This window comes from Sinocyclocheilus grahami, unplaced genomic scaffold (assembly GCF_001515645.1).
Source record: "Sinocyclocheilus grahami isolate Dianchi unplaced genomic scaffold, SAMN03320097.WGS_v1.1 scaffold301.1, whole genome shotgun sequence".
Lineage (NCBI taxonomy): Eukaryota > Metazoa > Chordata > Actinopteri > Cypriniformes > Cyprinidae > Sinocyclocheilus > Sinocyclocheilus grahami.
This window is the reverse complement of record NW_015505480.1, coordinates 1326183-1346155: the sequence shown is the minus strand read 5'-3', so window position 1 is coordinate 1346155 and position 19973 is coordinate 1326183. Positions and strand designations below refer to the sequence as shown.

The 19973-nt window shown below is 37.1% G+C and overlaps 1 protein-coding gene across 1 annotated transcript in view; it reads right to left on the bottom strand.

Moving 5' to 3' along the window:
• LOC107601186 (uronyl 2-sulfotransferase) overlaps positions 1–16448 on the bottom strand; it is a 46075-nt gene extending 29627 nt beyond the window's left edge. Inside the window, exon 1 of the mRNA XM_016293253.1 lies at positions 15847–16448. Coding sequence (XP_016148739.1) covers positions 15847–16072 — 226 coding nt within the window. The 5' untranslated portion in view covers positions 16073–16448. The remainder of the gene's footprint in view (positions 1–15846) is intronic.
• Between the last annotated feature and the right edge of the window lie 3525 nt (positions 16449–19973).

Genomic DNA, 19973 nt, shown 5'->3' with positions numbered 1-19973 from the left:
CTGAATACTTTCCGTACCCACTGTATGTGAACCTGGACCACAAAACCAGTCATTAAAAAAAAAAGTCTGAGGGTGCAAAATATCTAAATATTGAGAAAATCGCCTTTAAAGTTGTCCAAAGAAGTTCTTGAAGTTCTTAGCAATGCATATTACTAATCCAAAAATTAAGTTTTGATATATTTATGGTAGGAAATGTGTCGGAAAAAAAGATTTTGCAGGATCTGAAGGTGAATAAATGATGAAAGATGGTTAATTTATGAGTAAACTGTCCCTTTAAGCTCCAAAAATTCACATAAAATTGGTCATATGAATCATGCATTATATTCTAGTCTTCTGAAATCATATAGTAGTTTTGTGTGTGAATGGACTGAATTTTAAGTTGTCATTCAATGATTTTCCCTTCTGTGAGCTGTTAACTGGAGAACTGTTATCATTGAGTTAGCGAGCTGAATAAAGCATTTAGGCTGATTTGTGACTGTGAACCAGATCAAATAGTTTATTGAAAAGAATCAGCTAAAAATAATCATTTGTTAACTGATCTGGTTCTTGAGTTCAGCTCACTGGTTGCAGTGGATCTTGCATCAATACTTTGTTTACAGAAAGTTATCAGTGAATGATGACTTAAATTTCTGTCTGTTCTTCACACAAAGCTATCATATGATTTCAGAAGACACAAGGTATATGGTTTTATTTTATGGTGCTGATTTTCATATTTTTGGAGCGCTACAGAAATGGCTACTATGAGCTGTCATTGCATGGTAATATCATACATACATAAAGATGCACTACCATTCATTCAAAAGTTTAGGGTCAGTGGAATTTTTTTAAGAAATTAATACCTTTATTCAGCTACGATACATTCAATTTAAAATTGACAGCAAATAGATTTAGAATGTTACAAAATCCTTAAAAATGTATCACTGTGTATGTTAAGTGAATGTTCTCCTTTTACAGTATTTCCAACAGTACAAAATTATAGGGTTTAGACTGACATAAGGGTGAATCAATGCAGAATGTTCATTTTTGGAGAGTGAACTATCCCTTTAAGCTTGTACTTGTGTCTTCATACCTTATGTTTCTTTTCCCCTTTCTTCACTTCACCTACTCCATTTTTCTGCCTTTAATGTCATCTCTCCTTTGCGTGTCTAACGATAATTATACATTAGTCGACTCGTAACTGAAAAGTGACAGGTCAGTCATTTCTCCAGAGGATTGTTTTTAAAAAATGCAACCTTCCTCTGTATACGCAGCACAAAAAACTATAATGCTGCTAAAGTGGGTCCAAAATGCAGACCGGCAAATGTCAACCTGAAAAACAAGAAAGGGTCAAACAAAAATACCTCAAAATGATTGAACTTCAGCCTCGAGTCTCTACCTCTCAGTTATGTGAAAGCTTCTATTGTCTTCAGTAAGCTGGACTCTTTACTTTTCTTGGATGGACTGAAGCTTCCTACAGACACTCAAAAATAAAGACTCTTCAATAGTCCTTTGCAGCCCTCCAGATTCAGCAAAGACGACGCCTTGTCTTATCGCTGTTTTGGGTCTGGGAGTCAATTATTATAGATTCTTCAGATTAGAATATTGGTATTATCAGATTCCTGTATATAATTTGTAGGATAAGTGTGTACTTAATGGCTTTTATGAGTCAGTCTTTATAGAGAAAACAAACAGGATTTTGCCTAATATTAAGCTGAAACACAAAATGTAACCACATATATTATTGTCCACACATTTACTGTATACATTTAAACAGTCTGATCTTAAAACACACTGTCCATCTGGCTCTTAGACATAAATGGTACACCACTCAGGAAACTTTTTTCCCTGTAGTAAACCACTGCTAAAAGACTCCATGAGACAACACGCAAGCACAAGTGAAGTGAATCTGACTGGCGTAATCTCATTCAGATAAAACATCTGAAACTTGGATACAAACAGAGGAAAAGCCTCCCAACTGCTACTAGAACTTCAGGCAGAGACACATCTGTCCTGATTGTCTGTAGTTTCAGGGAAAGAGTAACGGTAGGTCATAAGAGGAAGTATCCACAACTAGTAACAGAAAAGTTCTCAGGAACTTTGATGACGTTTTAATGATCAACAGACAAGACTTTCAGATTTTGTCAGCACATATCAGTAAGCCAGGAAAACCACTTCCTCTATAAATCAGGGGAATTCTAGAAGGGCTCGTTCTAGAAAACCTGCATCTGCTACAAGGAATAAAATGATAAAAACCACATGAGCAAAACTGAACATCAGCAAAATTGGTACGAATATAAATACTAGGTAATCACATATTTAATTTGATTGTTAGTGTGATATCACTTTTACATAGTAATATCAATAAGATAATATCAACTAACTTGTATATAAAATGTATATAACATTTTCAAACTAATTATAGCCAGCTAGTTCATAAATTCAAAAACTAAAGGACTGGAACTGTTGCAATACAAATTATAAAGCCTTATTTCTGGTGTTGCATTCCTGTTTTACGGTTTCATTTATTTACCTTAACGAGAGTTCATCATAGTATCTTAAATTACCGGTTTAAAAGCTCCAAACTTCCCATGACCCAGGTCAGATGAATGCAAGATGAAGAGGCCAACAGCGGTGAGAATCTCTCCAGAGATCAGAGACCTCAGGGTCAGAACGAATTGGATCACATCACAGCCTCTCCACTCCCTGCCTCCTGTACATTTCTGGGCTGAAGTTCATCCTCTGTCCAAAATAAATTTTTCTTGAAACAGACAGCTACTTTTTTCCTGATGGCTAAACGTCTGATGCATATGGGACACAAAAGTGGAAACACTTCAGGAGTGTCGAAATCGTCATCGGATTGGTTGAATTCTACAGGATTTCCGGGAGACGTGCGTGTCACATTCTTTAACGTTCCGTCTGGAAACAAAGATGCCGTGACGCCAAACCCCCTCACGAAAGAAGAAAGTCGTAGTGTTTACAACTGTGACGACGATCGCTTATCAGGATCAACTAAACGCTGAAGTTTCAAAAGTATGTAAAATATTTAAACTTCGCGGCATAGAATCTTTAAAATACGTCCGAGAGTTTTACACACCGGTCTGTTATTGTGGCGACATTTCCACGCCCCGAAACGTGACGCTGAACAAAACGAACTGTGATTGGTTGTTTGACATGTCGGTCAAATGGCTTCATGGGCGGGCCTTGGCCAATGAAAGCTGCCATGGATTCCAGACCTTCAGCCGTCAGTCTGAAGGTCTGGCTACGCGAGACTACTTTTTTCCTGATGCCAAATTCATTTTGGACCAAAGCACGTTCAAGACTGTTCAAGTCCAGCGGCTGTATACAACAGGACTGTACTGGATCTGAAAGCAGGATTACAATTTAATGAGCAGGTTTATATAGGCCCTGAGTATACTGGCAGATTGTCAAATGTGACTTACTCCCATTTAACATTTAACTCAGCATACCTCTGGATCGTTACCAGAACTTATGGATGTAGTCAATGATGAAAGAAAAGTTCAAACTTAAAAACCTTAATTTGATCCAATTTTGTCTGAGGTTTGGCCACCACACATAAAACCGATGACCAATTGCATAAGAAAACAACTAAATCAATGAAAGCTAAATAATATTTTACAAAGTACCTGTATGCAGTAACCACAAATTCCCTGTTAATTTTTGGGTCCAATTCAGCTCCAGTTCCATTACTGTTGTTGTATTTAGTATGGATCTGTTCATACTACTGTAAAGTATCCTGATTGGACTTGCAATGACAAAAAATTATATAAATTAAGTAGGAAATATACCAATAATAGGCTTTAAACTAAAGTATAAAGTACTGCAAAATGAAACAAAAAACTACTAACAATAGTCACCACAATTTCTCCACCAGGCACACATCCAACCCAATGCAAGTAATATAACATTACAAGTCCAGATGAAACTAAAGCTGTTGCTTCCAGAGGGAAACAAATAAGCATGAAGAAAACACAATAAAATAAAGCTATATTTGAAAAGCCAAAGACAGTGCAGACCAGCCCACATTCTTTGCTACTTGACTTGGCACAGCGTCGGATATGGAGTCATAAACAAGGGCTTATCTTACTTGGCATTTTTACAGCCCCCCAAAAAAATAAAAATAAAAAGGAGGCCAAAAGTGATAAGTCCAAACAGAGAGCAAAATAGCCTGCAGTTCTGGAGATGAGACTGGCCGTGGGTGGTTTGGGATCTGGGACCCCTCTTTTATCTCTAACCGCTGTGTTAGGGGAGACAGAGTAATGCTTAATTGTGAAGTTATTAAGGCCTGTAAAAGAGTCTTTATGGAGATGTTGTCAAAACTATTTATGGAGAGGGAGCGTAACTATGTTGAAGTCACAGCTCATATACGTCTGGTGATAGACAATAACTTTTACATTTAAATTGTAGCACAATGCTGAACCAAAACCCAGCAGCACACCACCAGAGCATCAACACGGGCCATTAAAAATCATATGAGAGGTGGAGAAAGACACAAAGAGAGAAAGTAAAGGGTATGACTTGGATTGAGCAGAAGAAAACAGTGGAAAAAGCAGACACATGTTTGGAAGAGAATGTATAAACACCAAAGAAACAAAAATGTTCTCATCATGGCACAATTTCCTTATGTCTGGAAATATCCGTCACCCCTTTCCGCTAGGCATTTCATTCTTTTCCTTGTTAATACTGTCTGATCTGCCTAATTCCTATGTTCATTTATCACATCCGTGTTCTTGAGGAGTCCAAAAGAAATGTTTCTTTTTCTTTTTTTCCCCTCACACACAAAATTCTATACACTACAAACACTTTCTGATGCACAATTTTTTATTTTTGTTGACATGCCCTGTCAACTGATTTAAATTTAATACACATACAAACATGGTAAAATTACACTAGTTTATAGCAGAAATATGACTTCTATGAACTTCATAATCAGCGAAGTACTAATCACTCCAAATATTATGATCATACATATACAGTACACACAGCCTCATGACAGATCAAACAGCTTGATGAAGCTCATTCTTATACATTAAAAGTGAAAGGCAAGTTGATAAGCCCCCAAAAGTACAAAACACCACAAAGGTGTCATAAAAGTGATCAGTATCACTTGTGCTATATGCTGTATTCAAAGTCTTCTGAAGTCTAGTTTCAAGTGGGAAACAGACAGAAAACTATTATTGTTCATAACAAAATAAAGAAAATCATACAGATTTAATGTACTGTAATGACAGCATGTTCAATTTAGGATAAAGTGTTTCTTAAAGCTTAGTGTAATTGCTACGAGATGAAATTAATAGAGCTGTTCAGTCACTCAAATGTCAGTTTGTTAGGATGTTGATTCATCATGGAGTCCCTCTAGAACTTTTAATGGGTTTTCAGAAAAAAAAGGATTTAGATTTATGGGTAAAATATAGTCTGTGGTTAAAAATAAGTGAAAGTATGTAAGTTTATGTGCTTGACGAATCGGGCAACCACTGTAGCCCTCATGTAACTCGATAGCAACTTACATTTTTAACAACACAGTGGCTTCGACATTCATGTTTGAGGTATGACTACAGTATATATACTCATATACATTTTGCAGAACAATATAGCCTACTTGTTTTGCAGAACAAAAGGCAAGTCACTTTAAATAATGTTAACCACAGAGATGAAATATTTTTATATTTCCTTACTGAAAGGGGTTTAAGACTATAAACTACACAACTCTACTGCATGACCTAAGTGCAGTGACATGGAAAGATGAGGTGAGCAGTGATACTTCAAAGCATGCTAGAGAAGTGATTTCAGATTCATTAAATGAGGAACACAAACGATTCAGAGGTCAAAGACATTCACACTGAATTTGCACTGACACTCACTCACTACTAGCACATAAATACAGTTTCCTGATAGCAAAAAAATCATGCAGGCTTGTGCAACTTGAGCTCGTAAATGTGTGAAGAAAGCAAGATTATCCTCGATAAGATGTAAAATATTTTGTGGTGTTGTTTAATAATCTGCATCTGCTGTAGTAAATGTTCCACGTAATCAATATTGCTCAATATCAAATTAATGTGCAAATATATACAGCAATGCTGTTTATCCTCAAGTCATCTTATAAGGCACACACTCTTTCAAAGAATGAAAGTGGATGTCGCCTATAAATCTATAATCATCATTTTAAACCAAAGTGTTTTAAATAAGAACAGAAATGTTAATTGCATATTCGTTTTTAATGCAAATCAACATTTTTTTCTGAAATTTAGACAAACCTGTTCATCGGGAGCTACACAGGGCCAATATTCATGGTCGGGCTGTTATAGCCAAACTTTCGGTCACTTATGCCAAATGTTGGTTTCGGTGATGCCAGCTGCACAAATCTGGAACAATATGAAACATGTATTGTTCTCTGATGAGTCCACCTTCACTTTCCCACATCCGGGAGAGTTACTTTGTGTAGAAGCATTAAAGAGGCTTACAACTCGGACGGCTGCGTGCCCAGAGTAAAGCACGGGGGTGGATCAGTGGTGGTTTGAGCTGCAATGCCATGCCTTTCCCTATTGTGCTAGATGTCCAACCCCTGTACTGTATATGAACAATGTTAACTGTGCCATCCCTTGCAAGCTGCTGGAAATAGCCACTGACGAAACCCAAGGACTTTCACAGACATGTTGTTAAAAGTAATGACAGATGCCAAGGTTTACAGCTGATGCAGCTGATGTAGACTCTTTAAAGGCCAACAAGCATGAGGTTTTTTATTTTCTAAGAAATTAAAAGAAATGACCCCGCAGGGACTCATTAAATAGTTCAGAATAATCAATCAAACAGTAAAGACATTTATGTTACAAAAAATGTCTATTCCAAAAAAATGCTTTTTCAAACTTTCATCAAAGACTCCTGAAAAAATGTATCACAGTTTCCACAAAAATATTAATCAACTGTTGAGCACCATATCAGCATATTTAGCTTTGCCATCACGGGAATAAATGACATTTTAAATGGTTATTTTAAATTGTAATAACATTTCACAATATTACTCTTTTTACTGCATTTTTGTTTAAATAAATGCAGCCTTGGTGAGCTAAGGTCCAACTTCTTTGGACACCTTAGACATCAGCAGTAAAATATATGGAAAGTGTTTTCTTCTCCTTTTAAATAATAATGATGTATTATTAAATATAACTTCATTATTTGCATTCAGTATTGTTTTTACCTAGCTGTCTGTGAACCTATCAGAACAGAAAAGGCATAACAACTGAGAATCAGTGAATAAGGTGAACACATGGCATGCAGGAAGTGATGGCAAAGATTGAACCAAATTACTTTGAACATACATAAGCTGGCACTGTGGAAAAACTGAAAAATTGAAAACAACCAACTTGCCACTTACATATCTTGGCCTACATAAAACATGAAAGCTCAGAGGCGTGCACACACGACATGGACACATACACATTGCCCAAGAAGCGCAGAGCGGTTACACACAAAGAGTCGGGCATGGCTGCCCTATCTACCCAGCATATATTTAAGGTTACTATTTTAGAGCGGGTACTTCTGTTCTCTCACAAGCAGTAAATTAGTAAAACAGAGCTGGCTTGCAAACTGTAAAGCAGGGCAGATGGCCCTTCCAAACAAGATATAGAGATCTGCCAGAGCACTTCATCTTCATAACCATTTTACTGAGCAATTAGACCTATCTGAAGATGGCTATCATAAAACACCTTTTTCTGGCACCCTTAAATAGCATTAACAAAGAAAGACGAGCTCAAATGGAAACACTTGTTGGAAGGCAGTTTGTGGATTATGTTCTCAGGATGAAGCTGGAAAGATCTGAGGATGACATAACTTCTGGAATGTTCTCCATCTTGTGGTAGAAGAGATTCAGGATTGCATCGAGGAGATCAACAACTCAGTCCAAACTGTAAAATCTGGTACTTAAAATCTAAATGCCCCTCAAAGAATCTCTGAAGATCATTGAAGAGAAAACCGCTGACAAGAAACAGATGACACACAACGCAAAAAGGATCTTAGGTTCCTGGGGGCCAGGAATGACAAGGGACGTAAGGAATGAATTTCCACTTCAAACAAGCAAGTTTTCAGGAATGCTCTTCAATTGGTGTGTTAATGGCACTGGTAAATGTGCCCCACCCAGAGTACCACTGACTGAGCCACCCACACGTTTGCGCAGATGCCAGCTGTGCCCTCATCAACCTTTTGCAAGGAAAACAGTTGGGAAAAAGGCACAAGCTTCTTAATTCAAAACACGGTGGCGATCAGGCTACCTTAAAATCTAATGCATTATTATCATTAACTCTAATGCAACTTCCTCAACATCTGGTTCGAGTAAGAGAATCACAGTTTGAAATGTGTTTTTACCGATTTGCGAGATGTTCTTCTCAGAGAAGGAGTCTGTGCAGATGTGAAATACCACACCTAGCATATCCCCCTCACCTAAAAGATCCTCACTGACAGACCACTGCCAAAATATGTGACTGTCTTCTCCGAACTCAACACAGCAATGGCAGGAGTAACAGGAGCACTTGAGCTGAGCTCCAAAAGACATACCAAAGAGAGGTGTACAGAATAACAACACTGCTCCTTCTGTTTCAAGTGTCGTCAATGAGTCACTGTGATACATATTTCATCACATTTTCCAAATTTGACTCAAGATCACTAGTGGCTAGAATTGATGTTCAATGTGGACAGTTTTGCCATTGAATAGTCAAGAGTAGAGTATAATAACAGGAAAAAGTTTCCAATACAGAGAAATTGGGGTGTAGCTGCTTTCATCTGAAACAATTCTGTATTTGACTTGGAGAATAAATTTTTAATGACTTTGGGGTTTTATTAATCATTAGGTGCTGTAATTGAACTAATTTTGGAATTTTGTAGTGTGGGAAACAGGATAAATGGTCCAAACCAAAACTGCAAACAAAAAGTAGGCCTATTGTTTAATTTATGTTTGCAGTTGCAGTCTGTAACATTTATCCTCTTTCTCAAACTGTGAAATTACTAAATTAGTTCAATAACTAAAAGGTATTAGACTTAGAAGTTAAGTGAGATGGGGCTTTTTTTTTGGGTTTTTAAAAGGGACAGACACATACTTCCGCTGATATGTGTAGGATCTGCATTACATTTCCATGCTGTCCAACTCAGACTCAATCCAAATTGGAAAAAAGTGCTTGTGGCAACATTTCTGCAAAATGATATTACTTTCCCTCTTGCAAGTTTCACAGCACTTTCAAATCGAAACTCTCAGTGATCTGCTCTAAAAAGTGCATTCAGTTTGAAACAGATGGGCGTGAATCTGTCAGTGTTTTATTAAATTAGCTGTTGTACTTTTTGCACCACTTCGGAAATTAAACGCCAAGTGGCGCTAAAAGGCACTGCTCTATTGCATTTGAAAATCACCTACACTAAACCTAACTGAGAGTGTTAACAAAAGCAAACGTCTGATAAAAACGCATTTGCAATACCATTTTAGCTTGCTTCTACAAGCTCATTTATCAAGTCAAATGGTTCACCTGACTCGTACCTGAGCAATGCTGTAGGTGAGCTATCATCAAGCAAGTTTACTACATCAGAAAAGCCATAGCCTAAATATGGAGCTGGTTATGCAACGCAAATCTCAAAATGTACTACCTTACAAATCATGCACTATGGTGCAAGTGTTTTCTTTAGAGAACAGTAATTTGCAAGTAACCACATGAAAATAAGTATTTATTCATCAATTATTTGCCTCTGTAATCAGAATTTGCTTGAAAAGAAATGCAAGTTGTTGGTGTTTTACCACCACTAGTGGTCATTTCAGCTGGAAACTATCGTGAATCGTACATTATAGGTACATTTTTGGCAAAAATTCACTTTTGGCTTTGTTCGAAACCAAATGCACTAAATGAGCCTATATGAATATAGCTTTCACACAGAATATTATTACATTTACACATTTCATACATAAAAGAATAGCTTATATAAAGAAAAAGAAAGAAGCCAGTGTATATGAAACAGTGAGAAAATGATGGAGCTCTGATCTTACAAAGGCTATTTGTCCAAGTCAAACATTCAGGAAACCACTTCGGCAAGCAAGCCTCCCTCTGTCTATGCACATATTTCACTGAAAGTTCAAATGTCAAATCATAGATCCACATTGCCTGCCGTCCAGTCCTTTCAGAATCTATAAACCCCTCTCTGTTTTTCCACTCTTATAGGATACTATTTAGTAATGTGGGATTTTAATACTCAAACAAGTCGGCAATCTGACAACCGTACGCCCACCAACAACTTACACTGTTTACATTAAATGCCCAGCAAAATATGACTGACAGCTCAGCGGACTCATTTCCTGCTGCAAAAGCTCCCACCTGCGCCACTCTGGAGGAGTTGGCCTGCGAGTTTAAGAGAGTCACCGTGTAAATCTGTCAGCCGGGGGAGAGTAAGATGAATAAATGAAAGAAAAATTAGAATCAATCCCTTGTTTCTTTAGCTGGGCGCAGAAAGCAGGCCGCATAAGCACGCAAAGATTGGACCTGCCAAAAATCTCAGGTACATAAGTGAAGCTCGGCAGAGACTGACATCTAAATGAGGATTACACGCTTGTTTGTGCGTCTACTTTTATATAACATTGCTAACACTTCTTATGAATGTGATTATGAACAGCAAAGACTGTGAAGCAAAGGTGTTTCTATGGGGATTCTGTTTGAGATCAATGTGTGCAGAGTTTACGACAGTGCATACAGCAGCTTGTTCCAATGTGACTGTCATATGCATCTGGCTAAACTCTTAACGTGCTGCTCCTATAGCTTTGTCTCATTTAGTTTTTTTCCCCCTCTAAATGGGTCCAGTAAATCAGTCAAGGCATGCTCTTGAACAGTGGACACATTCAGAAAGAGAGACATTCAATTGAATAAGGGTTGAGAAAAAAAGGTTACATTGTGGATACTTTGGCCATGCAAGATTTTAGATGGCACGTTTATAAACCAATAAAAAAAAACAATGTTTGCAATTTTTCATTTAATCGGTCTTATTTTTCATAATCCAGTCAGCTCCCATAAATCCATGAGTTTAGAAACAGAAGATCCATAGATGACCATTTGAGCTCATTGTTAGCCATTGCCATGGCTCTGACAGACAGAAGCATTTCAATTAATCTCTTTTGAGTTTCTCCTATAGTTCAAACTGTTCAGGAGTGGAGATCTTTACGAGCAGGATGGCTTACATACAATAAATCAATGAAGATCAAGTTAATCTCTTGAAGAGTGTTTATGCGAGTGTCTGTAGCCTTCTAATATTCCACTCTAATCCATATTAACCAGAGATAATTCTGCAAATTGGCTGGATTATTCAATCATAAAAACCTCTCAGTAGTAGTATTTTAGTGTGTATGTGTGTGATTTTATAGTCCAAGAAGGTCTGAAAGTCAAGGCAACATAACAAATTATGATTAATAGCACAAAGACACCCAGTGTTTCTATGACCCTCTATTAGTCACAAAGAATCGCCCAATCTGCACAATCTGTCATAAACAGTCCTCAGACAGCAACACAAACACATGAGACTCACGTCCACCTTTTACGAGCATAACAGCAAAGATTGTCCCTCTTTCAGTTTGCCAAAACATTCCAATGATTCTAGTCAGTCTACACTGCCGTTCAAAGGTTTTAGGCTCGTAAGTTTTTTTTTTTTTAAAGAAGTCTCTTATGCTCACCAAAGCAGTATTTATTTGATCAGATAGACAGTACAAACAGTAACATTGTGAAATAGTATTATTTTTTATTCAAAATAACTTTTTTAATATTTAAAATGCAATTCAGTTCTGACGCTCAATTTTCAGCACTCATTACTGCAGTCTTCAGTGTCACATTATCCTTCAGAAATCATTGTAATATGGTGACTGGTGCTCAAGACACATTTGCCAATCCTTGCTGAATAAAAGTATTCATATCTTGGAAAAAAAAGAGAAATAAACCGATTACCCCAAACAGTACTGTAGTGTATAAATACATGCACAAACACTAAACTTCAACCTCTGATCTGAAAACCACAGATCATGAACAACAAGTGAAAACTAGTTGAAAGGTAAAGGTGTACCACTGGAGTGGAAAGACGTATTACCATCTTGAACTTCCTCACACTAGTCGAGCTACATAACAGCATTGCACTTGAGCACCATCCAAGAGAGTGACTTACACACACGTGTTTGCTTAGTGTACACACACCGAATCACAGCCCAGCCAAAAGTAACACCTGCTCTTAAAGTAAACAGGACAGATGCTCATCCTCCTGCATCAAAAGTGAGAGAGAGAGAGACTCAGTGACCCCCATTAATACACTGCATACCAGCCCCCCCCCCCTCTCCCTCTCTCTCTCTCTCTGGTCTGGAGTTTAAGTCCTGAAATTTCACTAACACCTACTAACCACCATCACCCTGACACTCTGGACCAGAACAATATTGTCAAACAAATTACAAACACAACAAAAACCAATTACACCACCATTCAAAAGTTTGGGGTCATTACATTATTTTTTTGAAGAAATTACAAAGTTTTATTCAGCAAGGATGCATTACATTTATCAAAAGTAAAAGTAAAGACATGTATAATGTTTCAAAAGATTGTTATTTCAAACAAGTGCTGTTCTTTTGAAATATTAAGCAACAACTTTGATACGCTGAAAATTCTGCCTTTTTGAGAACAAATACATTTGAAAATATATTAAAGTGAAAAAGGTATTGTAATAATATTGCATAATATAACTGTTTTTACTGTCATTTTGAACAAATAAATGCAGACTGTGTGAGCATAAGAGACATGCAGACAAACTGTGTCCACACTGCCATCAAACCAAACCCAAGACAGAACTGCGCTTTCTGACAAAATACACAGATATCCGGGAAAGTTGATCATGAAATTAAATACACTGATGCACCACACATTTAATAATGTACTAAACAATGAAACTGTGTCTTATGAGGGGAACACTAATAAGGACTGTGCCAGCATGAGCCTGTCACCACAGTATGAGGGTCAGTGAGTGATCTGACTGGAGTCTGTGTCTCCATCACTAAACACAAGCTCATTATCACTGTTTTTGGCACAATTAGTCTTATTCTTCATTCTTTCTTAATGACTTATTCAAGCAATATTACGTCTTTACCCACTTTTGCTTTATTTCATTATATTTTAGCTTAATTTGCACTATAATGTTTTTATTTGTTAATATTACTCGATTTTTTGCACTGTTTTTTAACTATTTGATGATAATTTCTCGTTCTATGCAGCTGCAAATGCTCTGGCAATACCATTGTGGAGTTTTTTGTGCTAATGAAGCACACTGAAATTGAAGATTGAAGAGAGAGTGTGTTTCTGTGGCCAAAACAAATATTACTCTGTGTACTCTCCAGCAGAGAATAACTGTTTTCCTTTGCCTGGCTTTATGAGCGCAGCACATCCCTGGCTGGCCATAGCTCATTTGTGACCCTGGAGCACAAAACCAGTTTTAAGTCGCTGGGGTATATTTGTTGCAATAGCCAAAAATACATTGTATGGGTCAAAATGATTGATTTTTCTTTTATGCCAAAAATCATTAGGACATTAAGTAAAAATCATGTTCCATGAAGATATTTTGTAAATTTCCCACTGTAAATATATCAAAACTTAATTTTTTATTAGTAATATGCATTGCTAAGAACTTCATTTGGACAACTTTAAAGGCGATTTTCTCAATATTTTAATTTTTTTGCACCCTCAGATTCCAGATTTTCAAATAGTTGTATCTCAGCCAAAAAAAATAATAATTTGTCCTATCTTAACCATACATCAATGGAAAGCTTATTTATTCAGCTTTCAAATAATGTATAAATCTCAATTTCGAAAAATTTACCCTTATGTCTAGTTTTGTGGTCCAGGGTCACATTTGTTCAATCATTTCCCACAATACATCCAGAACATCTACTCTGCAAAAAATTTGCCATGTATATACGCACAATGCTGAAATAAGGAATTCAGATCTCTCTACATGCACATGTCACGTGGCCATAACACTACAAAGCTACTGCTGTGGACAAGACTGGATCTTTGTACCGTGTTTTGGGGAGTTTAAGAGTTGACTGGCAACCATGGGTGCTCCTGGTGAAGGTGCTGATGGTAAAGGGTGAGGCTTGAGCAGATGACAGATGAAAGTGGTTAAGAACTCACTTAACAGCCACTTGGAAAAAGCTGAAGTGTACCTCAAGAATGCATCGCTGCATTTGTTTAAAGAAATAGTTCACCTTTAAAAATTAAAATGAAGCCATCTGACTCTCTTGCGGTTACAACAATGTATGATTTTCTTTTAATCTGTGGCACAAAAAAAGGAGATGTTAGTCAGAAATACCATGAGAGGGAGTAAATGATGACAAAGTTCGGTTTTGGTTGAACTTCCCGTTCCAATAAGATGTATTTTTGGTTCACTGTTCAGACAATAACTGACTGGTTTCCATCTTTCCATCTATGGAATCTATATTAACCCTGTAAAGTCTGACATATGAAATAGGCTACTAGTCAGAATTTTCTACTTGCCTTAAATGCATATTAATATCAATTGACACCCTATAAATCCCAATAATATGTCTATAGCCTTTATAGTGTTAAGATGACCTGACAGATTATAGATGAATTGAAGGTAAGTATAGACGGCTGATCCATGTGCACATTACATAATTAAAATGATTAAGAAGAGCACTGACCTCTTTCAAAAACACACTAGCAGAATGAAAGCTTGACTGCTCATGGTAATGTTATTTTCAATAACATTCATAGCAACACAATGACACAGACTGCTCTTTATGACAGCACACGATGCGCTCTTGCTCTCACAGCCCTTCTGCAAATTTCTGCACATGACAGCTCAACATAAATCAACTTAAATGCAGAAATACTCACACTTTACACCAGTGATTGTTTTTTCTTTGTCCCAATGGAACATGGCATTAACCTGCCTATTACAAACATTTCAACAATAATTAAACAAAAAATTATTAAAGAAGTTGTCATTTTATTGCCTGTATGACAGCTAGCCCTGATCTAGTATGGACTACAAATAGGCTATATTTCCAAACCCTAAATCAAAGCTTAAGCTTATATCAAAGCATTTATCTGCCTCTAACCTGTGAATAGCATACCTTTCAGCAAACTATAGTATAATGTTAAATATACAGATTGTACATAACTATAGAAATAACAAACACAAGTTGATGCTTGTTGCATTAACATAAATGCACCATGAATATGGATTAGTTTCTTTTGACAGAGGAAACCTGATCTCTAATTTATATCAGCAGGCATATACTGCTTGTGTTTAAAGGCAACAAACAAATGCATAAAGACTGAATAAGAAAAACAAACAGTTCTTCATTCTATATTATTATAAGTGAAAGGCCTTGTTCATCAAGACTGAAAATTCTGTCATGCAGCTACTACACAAGCTTTTGTTGTTCCAAACCCGCATGACTTCGCACAGTCCCCATTCACTTTCATCTGGTGGGGGGAAAAAAGATGCATCTAAAGTGAATGGTGACCGAGACTGTCTGCCAAACATCCCATTGCGGTCACACAGTTTGTAACAGGTTTGTGAGGGTGACTCTAAGATGACTTAGGCAAACTGTCTCTTTAAACGAACTCTTCGGATATGTAAATATCCCCCAACAGCCTCACAACCCAAACCCGTCTGATCTCAGACACGTTTTCATTTGCGTAAAGGTGAGGACGCAAAAAAAGCAAACCTGTCCAAACACGCCTAAACAAGAAAACGCGCAGAAACCTCGGCTACACACAGCGGAAATGTTGGACACTTTGCTGCCGTGACGAGACAGCAGGTGAAAGCGAATCTTACCGAGATACTGCCTGATCTCCAGCAGAACTTTAGGGGGTCCTCCGTTCAGCTGGTAAAACAGTGAGCCGAGACAGAAGAGCAGCAGTGTGGCCATGCAGAAACCATAATCGCGCAGAGAGAAGCGAAGCCCGAGAGCCAAGAACCAGAATCTCTTCCTGCTGTTCCGATCCGTGCTGTGACTCGCGCTGTGATTGTTTAGACGGGGACTGCTGCTGTAATTCTTCATCGTCTCCTCACATGGAAGCGCCGAGAATGGTCGTCACCCATCCGCCTCTTCAGATACAAACTTCTTAGTCAACATTTAAACAAAAACTAAAGTCACTTCACAGATCGATGCACGCGAGCACACGCGTTCAGATGTTCGCCCCCCGCTCGGTCGTGTTTTCTCGCCTGCTCTGGCTGAGCTATTTTTGCGAATGAAGTTGGGAATCCATCCTCTGCTTTTTGGGGTTAGGGTCGGTGTCAGATTACTGAACGTGGAGGAAAAAGTTCAACCGGAGGATGGACTCACACTCACGCGCTGCTGTGTGCAGCTGAGCACCACCAGGTGGAAGACGCGTGAAAGCTTCAGTGCAGTCTGAGGAAAACTAATAGGCCTACAACACACACATTTAGCTGCAAAATCGCTAATTATTTTAAAGGGGTCCTATTATGCTTTTTCACTTTTTCAACTTTAGTTAGTCTGTAATGTTGCTGTTTGAGCATAAAAAAGACCTGCAAAGTTACAAAGCTCAAAGTCCAATTCAAAAGGAGATATTTTATTGAACAGAAATCACTTTTCAAAAACTACAACGAACGACTCGTTTGGACTACAACGCATATTTTCCGGGATTTGTGATATCACAAATATCGACGAATGGGACGAGACCTGGTTGAGCTGCACTAGAGAAGGCAACGAGTGTTATCACTATGTCGGAGACATTCTAGCTTTCCCAAGGGAGACGAACTTAGAGTGGTTACAATCATCCAGGTTTAAATCACGCTCAAATTGATTTGATTTTGACGCAATATTTACACTGAAGCTCGCAGGCGGCTATGGGAAGGGGCGTGACATTTCCCAACCAGGTGCCGAGTGCTGCCAATCACAACACACACTGGCCCAGCTAACCAATCACAACACACACTGGCCCAGCTAACCAATCACAGCACATTTCGTATTTCAGAAGGCGGGCCCTCATTTGATACAGGCACTATTCGAGCCGTTCATGCCAGACTGGGGAGAGAGGTGTTGTAATAATGTAAAATGTGAAAAATAATGTGTTTTTGAACAACCTAGTATGAGAGACTGTTCTAGTACACCCCCCAAAACAAAATCAAGACTTTGTAAAAGAGCATAATAGGACCCCTTTAAATGAATGCAATTTTTATTTTTAAATACACATTTAATAAAAAAGATCAACAAATAATTGTGCTCTATCCATCTAACTATCTATCTGTCTGTAAAAACAGCTGTGCATTTGGAGCCAAATTTCCATGTCATACTGTTATTCTGAAGCAAAGGGCATTAAAGACAACAGCAATAATTAGAAACAACTTAATTAAATATTCGGCCAAGAATCAAATTCATGACTGAGCAGTTTTTGACAATTTGAACAAGCAAAACTCAATTGGACTCTTCCAGCCATGTAAGTAAGTGTTAGAATGATAAAAGCAGTCATGGTTTCATTTATAGTGCAACGCAATAACTTTTATTTCAGTGAGGCACTCTAAATCAAATGAAATTACATCTTTATTTAACCCACTGGAAATATAATCATGAATGCGTGAGCAAGGGCAAAAATAGGCCTCCTCTTTAGCTTCAAGCTGTGTTTGTTATTGTCTGCCCATTTTGGATATATAGTTTCCTGAGGGTTTTGAAATTATTTTATCAAAGATTTAAAGTAAAAGAAAGAATAGTTTGTCTCCTAATTTGTTCTCAAATGTGGATGTTTATTTGCATGCAGTACTGTTGATACTATTGTCAAGATAATTTATTTGTACTTTAATAATAAATGATCTAAGTGTCACTTCAGTTACTGATGCAATAAGGCATCAACTATATGCACTATTGGTCCCTATAGGTATATCCCCCTCTCATTTTTATGAAGATAAAGTTTTAAAAAATAGATCAATGGGTTTGTGTCATTGACATAACTGCTAGTGTTTTGTAGTCTTATAATACTGTTCTTTTGAACTTTATATTCATAAAAACCTGTACTCTTTTCAACATTGATAGTTACGTTTCTTGAGCACCAGATCTGAATATTAGAATGATTTATGAAGGATCGTGTGACACTTAAGACTGGAGTAATGGCTGAAAATACAGAGTACGGGAGAGCAGTCGGTGTAGGATATTTTTTATTACACCTCAAAGGGACACATTTTTTAAGACATTTTTGTTTGTAAATACACAAGTAAAACCTTTATAGACAATCATTAGCGAACTTAAACCAGATAAAATAATTTTTATACATATATTTTACATCACTGAAGCATGTCACTAACTATAGGAGAAAGAGTATTGCTATGATGTATAGTACAGCTAATAATTACATTTGATGTAAAAGCAAAAATAAGTTATTTAAATATCAATTACATATACAGAATGTGCAACCTCAGTTAATCATTTCATATATGTAATTAAGACCCAGTTTTATATCATTTAAGTTGAAATAATTAACTGCTCATGGTTAGTTCTGTAATTAATTAACAAGTGATTATAATTTTTTTTTAACAGAGATTTGATATTTAAACAGCTCACCTCAACCATCAACATCTGACCTGAAAACAAACTTCTTTAAAAAACTGTAAATGTGTCAATTTGTCGTCTCATTTTCTCCACAATGGAATAAAAAACAACTTTCATTCTTTAATAAAGTGCATTTTTACAGTAACATTTCATGAAATATATTTTCGATTTTATAATCACATAAAAAGCCTCATTGTTATCAAAGCACTCAACTGATAGCAATTTGAAGGCATCCATTCTGATACAAAGGGAATTTATCGATTCTCTACTGCTTTAAACGTTCATTAAAACCTTGAGCATTCCTGCCTATAAATTGTGCTGCGTTAGATACAAAAGAGTGAATGGCATGAGGGAGAAATACAATTCTAAAGCAAGCTTTCAAAAACACCATTTCCTAAAACCGCAAGGCCTTAGGGAAGCATGGCTGGTGTCTTTTTGTAAATGGAAAACCAAAGGATTTGCAGAAGCAACTGTAGGCCTACTGAAAGGAGTTGAGTTTTGACCTCAGTTGCTCAATCAAAAACAGCCTGAGAGTGATTGTGGGAGAAACTTGCTCCATTGTGCTTAATTTGGAGTGATGTAATGCTTTAAATCTGTGAGCAGTGAGGACGTCATGCTAATGCTTAAGTGACGTAACAGACGTCAGCTAATGTTTCATTTAGGAGCCAGATGCTGTCTGCCTTTACACACATCTGTGAGAGAATCACCAGATGTGTAAGCAAATTTAAGTCCATAACAGTCATTGTGTTCTGAATGACAAAAAGAAATAATGCTTCATTGGATATTTCTTCTTCCCAATTTTGAACACTTTTAACTCCTGGGTAAAGCACCAGTCTGCAAATGTAACTAGTGTCAGAACACTCCTCTAAGTTAGTCACTCACCATCAGTTTTGATTAGATTTTCTTGTATTTTAAGGCTAAGACTGTGTGCTTTCAAGAGCTCAAGGCTTTTTCTATGATTCAAAATGTCTTCAACACCCTAGTCAAAGTGCAAGGCAATCTGGGACAAAAGAAAAGAAAACAAAAATGAGCACCTGTACACTTTTCACTCCAGCAAGCATATTACAGCTGTGTGATGCATCACTGGCATCAGAGCCGAGTATGATATGCAGGAGTATCATTTTCAAGATAACAGGCAACATAAATTGATACAGCTGATACAGTAATAAACGTTGATATGCCGCAACAGCCGAGTAAGTGATGCGTGTTGAATATTTGTGTGTTTAGAAGACTGGGAAGATTAAATGTGCTGTGAATATACAGTATTATATTAAGCAGATTATAAGGAGTGATGCTAAAAAGTTACCTTGAAGAAAGAAACAAATGAAAAGTTTTTTTTTTTTTTTTTTTTTTTTTACAAACATAAAAAATATTTGCTAAAACCGTTACCAACTTTTGG